Below are 17,930 nucleotides of genomic sequence, written 5' to 3' on the forward strand. Positions count from 1 at the left end.
CAGAGTTCGATCTTGGCTGTGAAGACATACCCTGGTGCTGATTGCGGAACAGATCACCAACTGCTGGTAGCCACAGTCAAACTCAGATTCTGTAATACCAAACAAACGGCAGCCACAAACAAATTCGATACAGATAAGGTCAGCCACAGCTACACCGTCGAAGTAAAGAACAGAATCGACTTCCTCGCTACAGAAGAGAGGATCCAGACGCGGTGTGGGGAGAAATGAAAGCATGCGTTATCGTAACAGGCTTAGAACATGTCCCGTACAAGAAACCATTGAAATCAGTCCAATGGATTTCCGATTCGACTATCAGCATCGCAGAAGAGAGAAGGAAGCCCAAAAGGTACTGGGAACAGAGAAGATTTCAGAAGACTGAATACAGAATTCCAAAGAGAGGCTAGAAAGGACAAAGAGAATTACTGAAATGAACAATGCCAGAAGATGGAGGAAGTGAACAGGAAAGGTCATAAGCGAGAACTCTACACACACATGAAAAGGGCACGGTCATAATTCAAAGCTCGTAGGGCAATAGTGCATGGAAGCAATGGCCAGGAATTGCATGACCAGCAAGCAATACACATAGAAGTTGTATGAAAGTGAACATCAGAACCATCCGACAGAGGAGAATGAGACACTGGAACTGGTGCTAGATATAATGGAGGAAGAAAAACTAAAAGAGCCATCAGAACACGTATTGTAGAACACCTCAGCAATATTAGGAGAAGCATACTAACGCATAGTGTGTCCAAACATTTTGCTAAGTACCACAATTCCAATACTAAAGGACTAAAATTCACTGCCATTGAGCATGTGCGACAACACTGGAGGGGTCGCAGCAGAGATGTAGATCTGAGCAGACGTGAGATGTATTGGATACACAAATTAAAAACATTAATGCCAAATGGGCTTAATGCAGAATTTGAGATTATCCCATTTCTTATCTAATGCACGGTCTGCTCGGGCCCCTTATCTCTGTATATCCTTTCTGCGACCTCTCCCACTGACATTAGCTATATGTCAGGTGCCTTTTATTATCAATATTGGGTCACTTACTAAATGAACAAAGATTTTTTTATATATATATTTTTATATATATTTTATGTATATTTATATTTTTAATACTTTTGATACATATAAGTGTATATTTTAATCAATCTTAATATGTTACTAATATGTTACTAATTCACTCTTATATTCTTCTCCCCTCTCTCTCCCTCGTTTTTGCTCTGTGAGTTACATAAGAACCAATTAGTTATGGCTCCCTATAAATACCTAGAATATTATCATGATTAGATCCTGAATTTTATTTACTTAGATATTTTATTTACTTAGATGTTGTTTTAAATGCCTATTTGTATTAACACTGCGCCGTTTTTGAACACTGAGTTATTTACCTATTTATTGGAGAACCAGTGTATCTTTTAAATTTTCAATTATATAATTGTTATATTAAATTGGTTAATTGCTTATTTGTTCAATTGTTTAGTATATATAAACCCACAACTCATTAGAGAATTATTCATTGCTCCTGAGGAAGTTGTCTAGTACGACGAAACGCGTAGAGCCACTTTCATTGCTGCAGCTGCTCTTTCTACTGAAGGCTTCAGAGTTGCTGAGTTCCCCCACCGTTTGCCTCCAAGACCGGATGCCGTCACCCCAACAGCGGATGTGACGTCAGACGCCATCTCCCACCCGGTCTGTTGTGAGTCTAAGGAGAAGATCCCCGGTGAGCTGCTCCACACTGAACCAGCACTCCATTTGCCTCAAGTAAAGCCTTATGTGAACTATGATTATGTACACAATGTGAGTACAATTCCTAAAATTTGTTGTTTGTTTATATAAATTTTATGCACGATCGACACTATGGTCTGCCTTTCTTTTGCATGTCTCTGATCCACTCACATCTACTGACGTCTGAGCTGAGGTGCTGATTTCTTATGCTGTAAACCTGGGCTGTTGTTCCTGAAGATCCTGACACCTTTCTACCTGCTGTGTAGATCAATGCTTTTTACCTTTTGACCTGCTGTAAGTAGGCATTGCTATAGAGCCAAGACATACATGTTTTATCCAGATTGAAAAGAACTTATTACACTATTGTATGCATTTATTTTTTATTTTTCATGGTGTATCCCTGCTATCTTCGCTCCCTTCCCATCCCGGACAAGCTACTATTGAAAGGAATCTGTACACATTCCTGGAAGGTTGAGAATTTGATCAGTGATCACCTTGACACATTTTATTTTGAATTTTAATTTTGTGCACTATTTTATCACAGATTGGGTGTGGTTAGCGCCGGTAACAAATCACTTTAAGTTCATAATGGAGGAAGAAGTCATACGGGCAATGAAGCAATTAGCCAACAGAAAAGCCCCAGGAATTGATGGCAGAATTGCTCAAGCCCATACCAGCGGCAGCATTAACAGCATATGTAAACGAATATGGAGCACGTGTGACTGGCCGAAAGAATGGAAAAGAGCAGTATTCATCCCAAATCCGAAGAAGGGTGACACGAAGGATTGCTCGAATTACCGCACCATTGCCTTGATACCACATGCAAGTAAAATCCTTCTGAAGATTACCCAACAACGCTTGAGTACCAGATGTGCAAACTGGCTTCAGGAAAGGCAGAGGCACTCATGATCACATTTCCAACCGTCGATAGATTAAGGAAAAAAACATAGTATCAGAAAGATCTCTACATGTGTTTCATCGATTTACTCAAAGGCGTTTGATGTAATTGAGCACAACAAGCTCTGGATCTGCCTGAAGGAAATGGGCACACCACCACACCTGACCAAACTGATAAGATCACTCTATTAAGATCAAGAAGCTACAGTCCGAACACCATACAGAGACACAGATTGGCTCAAGATCGGAAAGGGCACACGCCAAGGATGCATCCTGTCACCAGCAGCTTTCAACATGTATGCAGAAGCGGTCATGCGGTGAGCAGGCCTGGATGAGTCCAAGATTGGCGTGAAAATAGGAGACTGAAACATCAACAACCTCCGATACGCCGATGATAGTACCCAGCTGGCTGAAAACAAGAAGGATCTCAAACATCTGATCATGAAAGTCAAACAAAAAAGTGAGAAGGTTGGATTGCACCTGAACATTAAGAAGACAAAGATCATGACAACAGCAAAAAATGCTAATGTCAATATCAAGATCAATAATGAAGAAATTGAAGTGGTTAAAGATTTCATCTTCCTTGGCTCCAAAATTGATCGTGATGGCGACTGCACCCGAGATCAAGAGATACCCGGCACTTGGAAGAAATGCGATGATCAGTATGAACAACATCTGGAAGACTAAAGACATCAGCTTGGCAACTAAATGCAGATTGGTCAGTGCGATCGTTTTCCCAATAGAAATGTATGGCTGCGAAACCTGGACTCTGGGAAAGGCAGATAGGCAAAAGATCAATGCATTTGAATTGTGGTGCTGGAGACATCTGCTGCGCATTCCGTGGACAGCCAGAACAACGAACAAAGCAGTCCTGGAACGGACCAAACCGATAATCTCATTGGAGGTCAAAATAACAAAGCAAAAGCTCTCCTACTTTGATCACATCATGCGAAGCAAGTCGCTTGAGAGGGACGTCATTCTTGGAAAGACTGGTGGTAAAAGAGGAAGAGCTCGCCCAAGAACTCGCTGGCTAGATACCATCAAGAAAGATACTGGACTGAACATAGCAGAATTGAAAGAAGCCGTGACAGATTGGAAGACATGGAGTACACTGATCCATAGAGTGGCCGAATGTAGTACTATTCCATTAGGCACCTTCTGGTGCCGGAAGACCCCTTACAGCCCAGCAAGGGAATGTCTTATTGAATAGCATTGATTAGTAAACATGGGCCTATTTCCCTTCATTGATGACCCTGTCATCTAAATATTTTATCATTCAAAACTATTGGGCATTAATAAAATATTGTACTTTCCTAATTTTAGATTATTTTGGCAATTAAGAGTCTTAAAAATTATTAACATCTATATATTAATTAAAAAATATTTAAAATCTGGCATTACATTTTCAAATCAAACAATCGAATTGAAATATAAACTTTATTATACATTTTTTTTCTACTAACACCAGTAATACATGAATATGTGCTATAGCTGCATACATTTGTAATTACACAGAAAATACTGTTCATATTTGCACAACAGTTACATTAAGATAATAGCACATGACGTGGTACTGCCCCGGGAACAGACCTACATATTCATGTATTAACTAGATAAGTCAATTGCAGAAGTTATAAATCTGAATCGGCACCTATATATAATTCAGATCAAATGCTTAATTAGGAAACACATACAAATGTTGTTTTGTTTTATACTTTTGGAATACATAAGCATATGCAGTTCTTCTTTGGGAATATGAATAATATTTCGATGAATAATATTTTGTGATTTTAAAATCCCTCACTACCATAATTTATTAACTTCATTATCATTTTTCTTTACTTTTTTTCCCCATACGTTTCCTCCAGATGAGGCTAATCAGCTTCCTGATAGTTTCCTTTTGTAATATACTTGCAGTATATACAGGCATACCCCGCTTTAAGTACACTCACTTTAAGTACACTCGCAAGTAAGTACATATCGCCCAATAGGCAAATGGCAGCTCGCGCATGCGCCTGTCATCACGTTCTGAACAGCAATCGCGGCTCCCTACCTGTACCGAAGCTGTGCACAAGTGGGGAGACTATAGAGCCTGTTACAAATGCGTTATTTACATCAGTTATGCCTGTATATGACGATTGCAGTACAGTACATGCATCGATAAGTGGGAAAAGGTAGTGCTTCACTTTAAGTACATTTTCGCTTTACATACATGCTCCGGTCCCATTGCGTATGTTAATGCGGGGTATGCCTGTACATTTTGACCACAGGAGAAATTGGCATTTCAAAATTTATTTTTGACATATCAGCTACTGATTTAACCTAAAATATAGCTTAATATTCTAGTGTGTATGTCTCATTTATTATTAACGTATTTTCTTTCATTCAAAGATCTTAGAATAAATTCAATATGCTCACCAATGCAAACGCAATACTTGCTAGAGCAGTCAAAGAGAAACATATCTTGACAACCTCTATGAACTGTTTTGTTCTGTCAACATATAGTCCAACAAGAAAGGCACCAGCAATTCCAAAGAAAATAAACAGGGCCCCACACAAACCTGAGAAAAACTGGGGGGAAAAAAACAAGATTTTGTAAATGTGTAGATTAACTAGATTTGTTTTGACAATGTCTACTTATTGTTTTCAATTGAGTTCAAATATACATTTAAAATAGTACCCACTCATTGGGCAGAAGTAACCAGCTTTCTGCAGGCCAGACAATCAAAAATAGAGAACTTTCCATGTAATAGCTTTTGATTATTCTATACTTTGAAAAGTAAAAAATAAGATACATGCTATAAAAGATTTGACAAACACAATGTGATGAGGATTAACATTTCCATAAATCATACTAGTGTTTATAGGAAAAACATACCTAAATAGATTGGTCATCTACCTCTATGCAAGGGGAGGGCTATATGTGAAATCACTTTTTTTTCCCCACCCAAGAAAATCATGAGATAAAATGTAAAAAAAAAAAATAATAGAGTTGAAAGCGTACAACAGAAGATCCAAACCCGACTGGCCACAGTCACTAAATAATTATGTATCACTCTATACACTGTATCACTCCTAGTATGTTTGTTATATTGTAAAATTTAAGATGAGACAATGTAGAAAGACAATGCTGGTGTGGTGCAAAACCAAACCCTTATTTATTGGGCATCATTTCCGGTGGCTACGTTTACATCTCAAGAAATTCAATATTTCCGGAAATTTTGATAAGTGTTCCAGCTCCAAAAGCACAATTCCATTCAGGTAAGTTAGAGAAACATCTTTAGAATCGGTTATTACAGGTGTCTCATTATGATGTCTCTTTAGTGCAATAAGTTAGAGAAATTCAACAAAGTTATTTAAATAAAATCCAGACCCTTTGGGGAGGGGAGAGTGAGAGGTAACTGACCACTCCTGGGAAACATGATTTAAATAATATAATATATTTTACATATTTAAATTAACTTTCTTCCTAGGTACCTCAGGTGTGTTAACAGATATCTCTCCATGTGGAGTATAAGTGATTCTATTTGGATGTATACAAGTCAATGGGTACTCAACTAAAGCTCTGTCTCTGCCTCAATGTTCTCTCCTGTATTCTTTAGCACAGCGGTGCCCAAAGTGGGAGGCGCACCCTGAGATTTTTAGGGGGGGGGGGCACGGCTGTTACACAGACCCCACGCTTCCCCGAAAGCATTTAAAATAAATGCCGGGGATTGCGAGGCCTCTGTAACTTTTACTTACCTTTCCTTCCAGCGACACTTTTCCATGGCAACCCAGAGTCAAATGACATTGCCATGGCATCGTGATGCCATTTGACGCCGGGGCCGTGCAGGGAGTGTGGGCATGAGCCGGAGGGGAGTGGAGACAGGGGGACGCATGTCAGAAACTTTGCGCGTCCCTGCTTTAGCAGAATGCCTATTCCAGGGTCTGGATTATAAAATGGTGAGTTTGCAGCAAAACTGATTTTGCAACAAAAAAAAATCACAATTGAAAATGGGCACATTTCACCTTGCTCACAAACTTAAGCAAAAAGTTTTTACGAGATGAAATTAGGTAGTCCTTTATCTCTTTGATTTAAATAATATTTTAAAATATTTTGAGGGTCATTGAAATTGCGTTAATTATGAATTTCCAATAACTACTTCGATCACTCAACCTTTGTCATTGGCCCTATATTAATTTCTTATTTTGTATGAGCACAGAGCTGGTCATTTTAATGTGTTTTTGTGCAGTCTAGATCCAAGCTTTATGAGTAGCCTAAAGCTATTGTATGTATATTGAATTATGAGGGGAATGATTGAAATGATTTAGATAAGTGAATGAGTCTAAATCCTAATATATATTAGGTGGGACAGTGCTGTTTAAAGCATCTATGTACAGCAGGAAAAGATATATTAAAAAATATATATTAAAACAGTCTTACATTTGAATATCCCCTGAAACATAGGATCTGTTCCAGAAATGTTGAAAAGGCAGTGAAAATACCAGCACCTCCGCCAAAACATAGCATTAGGATTATGTAAGCTTTATTTCTCATGAGCTGTGAAAAAAATAATAATAATTAGAAGACAAGAATCTTAAAATGAAAACTTACTGTAAACAACTTTATAAATGAGTTACTTTTAAATTGTGTATATCTGTTGTATGTTGGCAGTATCTGCAGGGAGTTGGGGGTGGAGGGGGGGGGGGGAGTTAGGATTGAAGGGCAGTCATTTTGATGCTGGAATTGGGGAAGGAGTAAAAGTGCTAATATTGCACATTTCAACAGTGTTTGTCTCTACGCTCTAATTTAGGATCCCATGTGGTGACAACAGGGAGAGCCCCCATCTTTCAGTCGGTTTAAGGAAATGGGTTAGAATAGTGTAGGAATAGTAGAATAGTGTAGGAGTGGAAGCAGGTAACTCGAAGACAACAACCTGCTTTTGAAACTACTGTATTTAAACCAACAAGTATGATGATCATTTTTTTTTAACCCCATACCCCCTTAACTTTTTACAGGATGGAAACCGGGGGAGAACCACAGAGCTGAACCAGTGAGGGTACAGGTGTTTCTCTTCTCCCCTGAGGAAACAAAATGGCGGTTTAAATCTCCCACATCATGAAGGTCAACAGGAAGTTACAACTTCCTCCGGTGTGGTTTCTTTTTGGACGGCCATTAAAATCCCAGAGCAAAATTAGAAATTATCGCAGGAACCGGGGAGTCCCCAGAGTAGAAAATAGTGCAGTTCACTTTCAAGGACCCCCTGATTACCATCCTGTAATCTGTAAACCACAGCAACATAATACACTAATTGTTATCCCCTTGGAGCTGTTTGAGAGAAATACAACATTTCTGACCAATGACAAGTTAGGGTTGAGCCATGTGTTCATACATATCATATATTGTCTTCTCAATATGACTTACCTGTTTTAAACCAGAAATGAAGGGCTCGGATGAAGAATTAACTGCACTTGCTGATGGTGGTGATGGAGGGGCTTTTTCAGAAATCCCTGCATTTGCCAGAATGCAGGCAACTACTGCAGGTATGGCATAGATTCCAATCTTTACATAGAAAAAATGCAAACAAGAATTAACTGTTTAGTGTTAGCCGGCTGCATGTTACATTAAACTGATGCAATGAAAATGACTGATAAATGTTTCACTTACCATACGTGGAATATCTGTATTCACAGATACTAGGGCTGGTGATAATATGTTAGCTAGAAGTATGCCAAGAGGATTTGCTGGATAAAAAAATAATAATAATAATAAATTAAAAAAAAATAAAAAAAAAATATATATATATATATAGTATAAAGGACCATCTAGTATACATTTCTTCTTGGATTCTAATTCACATTTTCCCTTAAAGGAGCAACTTCCCAAAACCATTTTTTTTTTTACCTTTGAAGAACCAAGGCTCAGCTCCGGGGGCTCGTTGCCGATAATATTTCACTTTTACATTTGAACAGTTTCTGGAAAAACTGCCAATATGGCCGCTGAGGTCACCCACAGAAAGTGGTGACGTCATCTGCCGATGGTGACATGGTTTTCTATTGGCTGCTGGAGCCAAAGCTGACCCGACAGCCAGATTTAGGGGCTAATTTACCAACAGTGAATTGGAAGCAGCGCTGTTTAGCTCTGCAAACCCCCTGCAGCCACAAAGGTAAGAAGGAAAAAACAAAAACAAGCACATAGTACTTCCTTAAAGTTTACTAAATGATGTATCCATAACTCGCATGCATACTGTTTTTTGGTATAATGTGATGCACATATTATCAAATAATTTGCTGGTAAATTTATATACATTTGTGTTTATTTAAAGTTCAAAACAGGAGCACAACCTATTTATTCAGGGGCTCGTGCCCTGCCTGGTCCAGGTAGTAGTTTTGCAGGACTAAGCAGATGTGCGTATTTCTAGATTTTTTTGTATACTTAAAACTGAATGTACTTAGTACTGTAACACATTCTCTGTAATTTCTATTATATGTGTATAATATATTCTGTGATATGTATCACGTATATGAATATATGAAGGAGTAGCAATAAGTGAATACACTCAGTTATGAAACATCTTTCATCATTTTTATTTTTTGTTTCATGATTTAAGATATATTTAAGAGTTCTGCAACTGTGCTACTACTGTACAACTCTATTACTATGTTACAAGTAACCGACACTTGAAAATAAAGTTTTAGCAAACATGTAAAATGTAAAATGAGAAAAACTAATTTAAAATCAAAACCCCCCAAAATAGATGTACATGATGGAATATCACAACAAAATAATACGTGATCATAAAAAAAGAAGAAAAAGTATATAGGTGTTTGTAGAACTAAAAGTGGCCCTGTGTTTACTAAGACATGTACCCAGAATAAATATAAAAAGGTTTGGCCTACTAGTGATGAAGGCAGTTACATACAGATGTATTAAGATGTATTGCCAACGTATGCACGAGAAGCCAAGTTTAAATCCCCGGCAATTATTTACGTTATGTGGGGTGATCGCGACTGGAGTTTTAGCGTCAGTCGTAGTACTCTGCAGTAATGATAGGCGGTGCTAATGTGCTAGTGTGTCTTTAATCTAAAAGTAATGTAACCCATCCCTTATTCCTGTTCATTTCATATGATATCCCATTTATTTAAATGTAAACCACCACTTATTCCCCTAAGTATTTTTAAAGTATGATTTTTTTATAAGTTAGATTACAGTAAATGAAAGTTTGGAGATAAATAACAAAGACTTTGTGAAATAATATAATCTTCAACCGACATCTTGTTTGGGCTGGCTCTTTAGTTCCTCTCTTCAAATTGTTCGTAATGGCCTTCTTTCCCTTGGAGCTGTTATAGTTGACTTCTTTGGACCACTGGGAATATTGCTCAAAAGTCACATGGTATTGGAAGATTAGCTGAACATATTAATTTGGCTGTCCTCGGCAGTTTGCAAGATATCTTGCCAAAGCTTCCGCTAGTATTTGTTAAAGCCGGATGTCACTTACTGCATTCTCATGGATCATCTCTGGTCTTTGCCCCTGTGATGCTGCAGGTGTGCTCTGGAAAGCAGGCACAGTTAACTGCTCTGGGATTATACTTTCCTGCAGGTCTGTGCCTGCATCACCTGGGCTCGTATCCAACATTTTTTCCTTGACTGGGATGTTGGCGACTAGCTGGGTAGACAGGGTGTGGGGGTTGTTCATCCAGATGTCTCAGTATGCTGTGGGCACAGAATAGAGACCTGCAATGTCCCTCACCATGTCTTTCACCATTTGGTCCAACCTTTCCAAAATAAGGTCAATTTGTCCTTCCACTGTGTTCCGTCTGACCCATGTCTGCTCCAAATGCGGTGGCACAGGAGTACATGCATCTTGTACAGGGGGATCATAATCGAACATTGCAAATGAACTTGACATTGCCAAGCTGCGTCTGACCAAGTCGCCAGTTGCAGCTAGGCTAGTAGAGCTTTTTTTTACCTTGTTGGGGTTTAGTCCAATTTGGGCTGACCTGATTCTGGAGCAAGGTCAGCCAGGTCCGAGTTGGGCTATGCAAGGTGTGATGTGGCTGGGTCTGGAGCGAAAGCAAGATTCCTGGGTCCAGGAACTTGAATGGCAAGGGTTTTTGTCATCTTATTTCTCCACGTCAGTTCCGGATTCTAAACCTTTGGCGTTTTGGGTGCTGCTTTGTCCTCTTTCCTCACTCTAGTCTTTTTGTTTATGGGGGTCTCTGGTAGAGTTGGAAGCAGGCATCTTTCACTTTCTTAGGCTTTTTGCTGGTACAGCAGCAGTAAGCAGCTTCGTGCGTCAGTAGAAGTTGGATCTATTCACCCTTCAAGCACAAGATATTGAAAGCACAAGAGTTCGTTCTGATCAAGACCTGTTAGTGTGGCAATGCAATTGCTGTGAGCTTTTATCTACAGTACTGCCGACGTCACAGGGGCAGCATTTGGTGTTGGGTGAGGCCAAGTTGGTGATTGGTTGGTGACTGTTGAAAGGTGTTAAAAGTAGGCATATACCTGTACCTGCCGTTTTACTTGTATAATACAGAACAACAAAGATGTGATTCACAGTGAATAAACATTTATTAGTGTTTCAGTTCTTCTGAAAAGCAGCAATGACGAAGATAATTACCAAACAAACTAGCATGGCGATAATGCACATGTACAAGAAGGAATCCAGAACAAGGCACAGCCAGCGGTGGCTACAGGAAGTGGGCAACCAGGTGTCACTAGACTGTGTTCGGTATCATTCCAAAGGGAAGACAAAGATTCATAAAATGGTTTACAGGGTCAGAACCGAATAAGTACAGTACTATATACACTTTTGCTTCTATTGTTTTTCTTAACACAGCCACACAGTATGCCTTTGCATCTGCACTCTTTTAATCTTTATTATGTTCCTAATTTTCACAGTGAAACGATTTGGCTGGTGGATAAGATCAGCCTTGAAAACGATGAGCGATCTGCTGCAGAGGTTCGGGAGATTCTGCAGAAGAAACATGATATTCCAGTTTCTTAGTTCAGCATCAGACTAATGAGATTGTGAATTGGACTGGACCTTTGGACGTGTAAGGTAAAGATCTGTACTTTACCTAAAGTATCGAACGAAGAGAAAAGAAACCCCTATAATGAGAGCACTCAAATTGGCTAGGAACCGTATTTATTTTAATTCGCCAATTTGTCATCGTTATGCCTCCCTTCTAGGCATACCTAATCATTGACTTTATTTGATCTGATTTCTTAAATAAAAGTTATTTTAATCAAACCACCATTGCTATTAGAATTGTTCAGTTAGGTGTCTCTCTCTTGGTGTTCCTTTATCCTAGCCAATTTGAGTGCTCTCATTATAGGGGTTTTGTTTTCTCTTCGTTCGATTGTTTAGCCATTACCCCTGATAGTAGCACCTTTAGTCAAGCTGTAGCGAGGGTCTTCTTTCCTTTCCCCATTCCCCTGTTTCCGTGTCCTTTACCTAAAGTACAAATAAAGTTTAATGTCTGTTTGCCTAACCTGTAGCATGCTTATTGTATAGAAGATTGAAGTACTGTACTGCAGCATATAGTAGGAGGGTGGGGAGAGGTTTGCCTGCAAGGTAATATCTTTGCTTCCTTATAACCCCACATAAGAGAACCCCATTTTTTCTTATTGCAGTGTTTTCCATGGTACGGGATGTTAACAAGATTAAGAGTTGATCAAGCCCCTGCATAGATGGAGAGTGGAGAAAGATTTGATGTTATATTTTCAGATAAAACATCAGTCGCCTTGAAAAGATTTTCCACTATGGCATTCAAGAAAAGAAAAACATTTATCCCTGAAACCTCAGCCAAAACATCCACTCAAGCTTCATGTGTGGGGGGCAATCTCATTGTGTGACTGTGTGTGTCAGTCAGTGTGTGTGTGTCTCTCTCTGTGTCCTGCCCCCCCCTCTCTCTCTTAACACCCCCCACCCCCGTTAGAGCTGCGGACAGGGCTGTGAGTGTCCTGCTGCAGCCAGCTGCTGGTGCCTTCAGCCGGAGCAGCCTCCCCTCTCTCCCCCCCACCCCCCGCCAGAGGTACGGATTCCTGCTTCTTTGTGGGTGAAGGTTCCCATGAACAGTTTAGGAAGCCTGACAATTGCACTTCCAATTAGTGCTTGGGGGTTCAGTGTTCTAGATGATGGCACTTAATGCTTTATCTTAAATTGGCAGAGTATGCTGCAATATCCACCCCAGGGAAAAGTAATACGTGGCTGCAGGGAAGTGACAAAGGGACAGACGATGGGGACACTGACCCACTGATTGTAGAGCAGGAGGTATGCAGTCCAAGGAGTTCTTGTTTAAAAAAAAAAAATAATGCCCCTCACAGAGACCTCATCATGTACACTGCCCTGCTCGGGTGACAAGTAACCAGGATGAATGTTTACCTTCCAGTTGTCATCTGTGTTTGAAAAGAACATTTAGTATTGACAGAAGCCAAACACGGCTGGAGCAGCCCCTCCCCCCTTGTCCCCTACCCCCCTTGGCGGAGGTACTGACACATGGCTGGAGCAGCCGGGGTGTGTCCGTGTCCCTCCGTCTGTCCTGCGCTGACTCCTGCTGGTGGAAGCTGGCAACACTGATAGCCTTTTCTGCCAGGAGTGATGTCACCCGTCACCACTGACTTCCGTCTCCAATCAACTGCATTCACGTCACTAAATAAGTTTCTCTTCAATAATGTATTGTTTTCAGTTTCTGTAGCAGCAGACATGTATCAGCCGCTGATGGTATGTGAACACCTTTATTTGACCATTGGTTAGCAAATGGTGTGATAATATTTCTGGCTTTTAACAATGTGTAGTCCAGAGAATGGTGCACTCACGGTACTTAAAAGAACTGCCACAGGTGCTCAGCAACAACGGTCATGTGTAACAACACAAACCGCCGACAATCCAAATAATCGAAAAGATAATGTGAAATGGACAAAGTGTGCAATATATACTCTTTCAGGGCACCATCTAGAAAAAAGGGCGCAAAAAAAGCATTATGCTACTGTTCCAAAACACAAGTAACATACAATAAAATGACAGTATCGTAAAATAACAATTATGTAAATATAAATAAAAATGATAAAAACAACAACAAATAACATTGGAGTGATAAAACACATATAAATACATGAAACATGATGGAAGGAAAATGTGTATATAACATTAAAAAAAAGTTTTTAAAAAAGTGCAGGGTACGGGGTATGTCCGCATCTGCCATGATAAATGATATAGGGAGTAGAGATCGTCGATATTGGGGTGATTATGAGGGGACACTGACAGAGACAACATGGAATCAACATTATGGTATTTTGTATTGCACTGTTTAGGGGACATGGAATGTGCACAAGTGCCTGGCTACTGCATTTGAAAGACAAGTGCCTCATCAGAAAATGGCTAACCACAAGTTTCTCTTTTTAGGAATAGGGTGTTACAAATGAGGAAAATCTACGAGTCATGATCACAAGTTGTTTTTGTGTATTTTGCAAGTAATTTGCTATTTATGTATTATCCGCTTTATTAGTATTTTTTCTATTCTCAGCGTCACCCATGTATTATTGCTGATGTAGCAATGTAAATGCCCATATTTTGTGTATATAAGCTCTGTTCAGAAATGACAAAACTAGAGTAATTTATCACTTGTATGTGTACTTGTAGTTTTAATCAATAAACCTGCTTTTTTTGAACCAATATTATTATTATTTTATTTTTTAATATTACAGTTTGCGTAGCCTGCAGGATCCCAGATATCCAGGGACGGTGTCCGAACCCAACCAAAGGAACTTCCACCAGGACGCACAATTCTGCACAGAAACCAAGGTAAAGACACATTTTTAAATGCCTACATAATTGTGCCTCTTGTTGTTAGTACTTCTGAGGGTAAGATTGACCTTGATCACGGGAATCCTGAAAAGCAGGTTGATTAATTTTTACTGTGTAACACTTTTTACTGTGTGTAAACACTCTGTGAGTGATAAACTAACTGTGTGTTAGGAGAAAAATTATGTGCGAGTAAGACATAAATCTGTGTGATAATAGAATTTGCTGTGTGTAAAACATGAGTCAGAATAGGTCAAAAATAGGGTTTGTCCCAGAGAAAGGGAGCCCAGAACAATGTATGTGTTTTAATTATGGTCCAGACACATGATGATATATAAAAAACTGGGAGAAAAATGAGTGTTGGCCACAAGGTGGTACATGGGATGTAGGAAAATTGAAGGAATTAAGGGATATATTGACTAAATATAAGAAAACATCTGCCACAGAGTGGACATGTTATTTTAAATGGTATGAGGAAAATGAGAAAAGACATAAAGAATCAGTGAAGACGTCATGGAAACACACCACTGAGAAACTAAAAGGTGAGCTAGGTAAAACACAAGAATCAATGGACAAATTGTCAGAAACAGAAGAAAAATATAAAAAGGATTTAGTTCACGAAAAAGAAAAAAGTAGATGAACTGACAGCCCAAGTCCAATTCCGTATGAAAGAAAAACCTAGGTTATATCCTAGTCTTCCTACTACCCCTTTCCCCCCCACCACCAGAGGAAGAATGTCTTACTATTTATACAGGAATAAAAACCCCTTATACACTCACCTTGCCCGTGGGGACCATTTATTAAAATACAGATGGATTTATAGAATTACCTAAATGTCTACATTTATCTCTATGTATTGGTGATACTTTGTACCTTTTCATGTTGGGTAGAAGCTTACCCATGTGCTAAGGCAGATTCACACACGGTTGGGAAACGATTATTGTAGGAATTCTTTCTCCGATATGGTTGACCCCATCATGTATACTCTGATAGGGGTACCCATTTCACGTGACAGTTAGTACAAGATATATCCAAGGCATTGGGTATACCATATCATTGCTTTCTCACGATCCAGGGGGACATGGGGGATGAAAATACACAAAAAGGAAACAATCTAAGTGCAGATGTACAAAATGAAAGGGAATAATCCCTGGTGAATCTTGGCTCCTATGTACAGCCTACTCACAGGAAGGTAATGATTTTCAAGCAGAAATGACAGTGGGTGGACTGTGGGCATCGATATTGCCCCTGTACACACTGCAACAGCCGAGCCGGAAGTGACATCAACATCCGGGGACGGGCGACGGAGCGGTGTCTCCTACGTACCCACGCGGGGTGCAGCCGAAGTGAGAGGCGGCATTTATCTCCCAGTGGTCACACTAAAGCTATTTGTAGCTTACATGCTGTTTTTATTTGGCAACACTAAGTGTGCATTTTTAAGAATTTTTATAAATTGTTTGAATTATCTGATCTGTGCTATGTGCGTACTCTTTCTTCTTGCTGAGGTCGTATTCCCCAAGTGAAGAAGCCGTTCTGCAATATCGATGCCCACAGTCCACCCACTGTCATTTCTGCTTGAAAACCATTACCTTCCTGTGAGTAGGCTGTACATAGGAGCCAAGATTCACCAGGGATTATTCCCTTTCATTTTGTACACCTGCACTTAGATTGTTTCTTTTTTGTGTGTTTTTATCGCCCCTGTTCCCCCTGGATCGTGAGAAAGCAGTTCTACATTTTGGGGAATAGTGAAGACAACCCCACCGGAGGGTAGAAGCAGGGGGGTGACACTTTAATATTGTTTTTGCACTTGCTATTTACATTTTGCACTATTATCACTATAAGTCACAATTTAATCATTTGTTTAGTAAGCACTGTTTAGGGTGTTAGCACCTTTTATATTCACCATATTTTGGCACAATTATACCATATCATTTGCATTGCTCACATCACCCACAGAGTGCAGGGGCGGTGAAACGTGTAAATGGTACACTCAAGAATGGAATTGCTAAAATATCAGCTGAGACAGTATTAAAATGGCCACTAGCATTGATGTATATACTGTGACAAACGGCTTACTCCGGGACTCCGTCGTTTGTCCGGGACTGTTTAGAACACGGTCTTTTAGGGTAGGTTAAATGATGAGGCGTCACGTACTGTTCCTTTAAACAGGCTATGCCTGGTTTATTCAGTCCCAGGCACTGAGACTGCCACAGTGCATACAACAGAAAACAGATCAAAACAAAAGCTGCTCACCTGAGCGATAACTTAACTTAGATATCCCTGACTCAGGGTTGGACGTGGCTTTTCCACTTCCAACATCAAAACACGGTACTTTTGCAGTCTTACACAAATGAACAGAAAGATTGAACCTGTTTGGGGAAGAGGCTTCTCCCCTCTGTAGTTCAGCAGCCTTCCAGCCTCCTGGCTCTTGTGGGGAGACCAGAGCAAACAGGAAATCAGTCTTTCATACCTGATTCCTAATTAGCATGACAGGTGACAGAAATCAGGCAGCAGACAAACTCTGGTCTGGATCTCTCATCCCTCAGTTCCAGCGCTTGCCAAACTGTGGGATGGAGTGTATGTATTATAAGGCTGCACTCCCAGGCCAAACAGGATAGAAACTGTCTAGTATCCTGGGAGCCCTATATACGGAATTTATTACCATCCCCTGGTTTCTGTCACAATACCTAGTACTCCAGCACGAAAGCACAAATGATCCCTGTATGACATTCTGATGGGGAGACCAATGAACACAGGGATTACAAAAGAATTATTAATAAAGGATCAGGTAATCCAGGATGAGACCATAAATAAATATTGTATGTCACTAATGAAAACTTTGCAGTCTATCTTTACACAGGTCAAAGCTGTACCACCAACCAAAGAATCGTCTAAGACCCATCGTCTGGAAGCTGGAGATTGGATCTTTGTAAAGCATTTGTAAAAGAAAACAGCGCTGCATCATACTGGATTCTGACTTTTATTGTATCTTTCTTTACATAAATCTACAAACCTGTCAAAGGATGTGAGGAACCAGACTTATCGTTCTTAAGAAAAAAATACTTTAAAAAAAATGTTTTAATAGTAATAGGCTGGTACTCTTGAGGCCAAGCTGATAGCAGCAGGGTAGGCGCTTTAAGGGACTTATTGTACATCCAGCGAAGCAGATGCTTGGGACGTTTTCGCCACAGGTGGCTTGAACTGCGGATTTGGTGGATATAGAATTATACCCCAAGTATGCAAATAATGTGATGAAAGATACTGTATGAATAACTTGGCCTACCTAATCTGCCCATTTTCCCATCTGCTGTAAAACCTCAGATCCCATTTGATTCTTGGCCTTCTTTTTATATTTACGATAGCTTTTGTATCTCTTGATTATTATTTTCTAAGCTTGTACTAATCTCCCTGATACAAAGGTCGGTTGCTTTGAAATAGTGCATAGTCTTTCCTGCCCTGTCCTTTCTATATAGAGTATAACCTGGTATAGCAAATGTTCCAGTCCTGATT

General features: G+C 39.7%; 1 protein-coding gene across 1 annotated transcript in view; it reads right to left on the reverse strand.

The window, feature by feature from the left end:
* Positions 1-17,930, reverse strand: part of SLC49A3 (solute carrier family 49 member 3) — a 58,990-nt gene that overhangs the window by 11,946 nt on the left and 29,114 nt on the right. The window contains exons 4-7 of the mRNA XM_075594290.1: positions 8,279-8,355; positions 8,036-8,173; positions 7,055-7,171; positions 5,050-5,202 (exon numbers count right to left, since the gene is read on the reverse strand). Of these exons, the coding sequence (XP_075450405.1) occupies positions 5,050-5,202; positions 7,055-7,171; positions 8,036-8,173; positions 8,279-8,355 (485 nt within the window). The remainder of the gene's footprint in view (positions 1-5,049; positions 5,203-7,054; positions 7,172-8,035; positions 8,174-8,278; positions 8,356-17,930) is intronic.

This window comes from Ascaphus truei, chromosome 1 (assembly GCF_040206685.1).
Source record: "Ascaphus truei isolate aAscTru1 chromosome 1, aAscTru1.hap1, whole genome shotgun sequence".
Taxonomy (NCBI): Eukaryota; Metazoa; Chordata; class Amphibia; order Anura; family Ascaphidae; genus Ascaphus; species Ascaphus truei.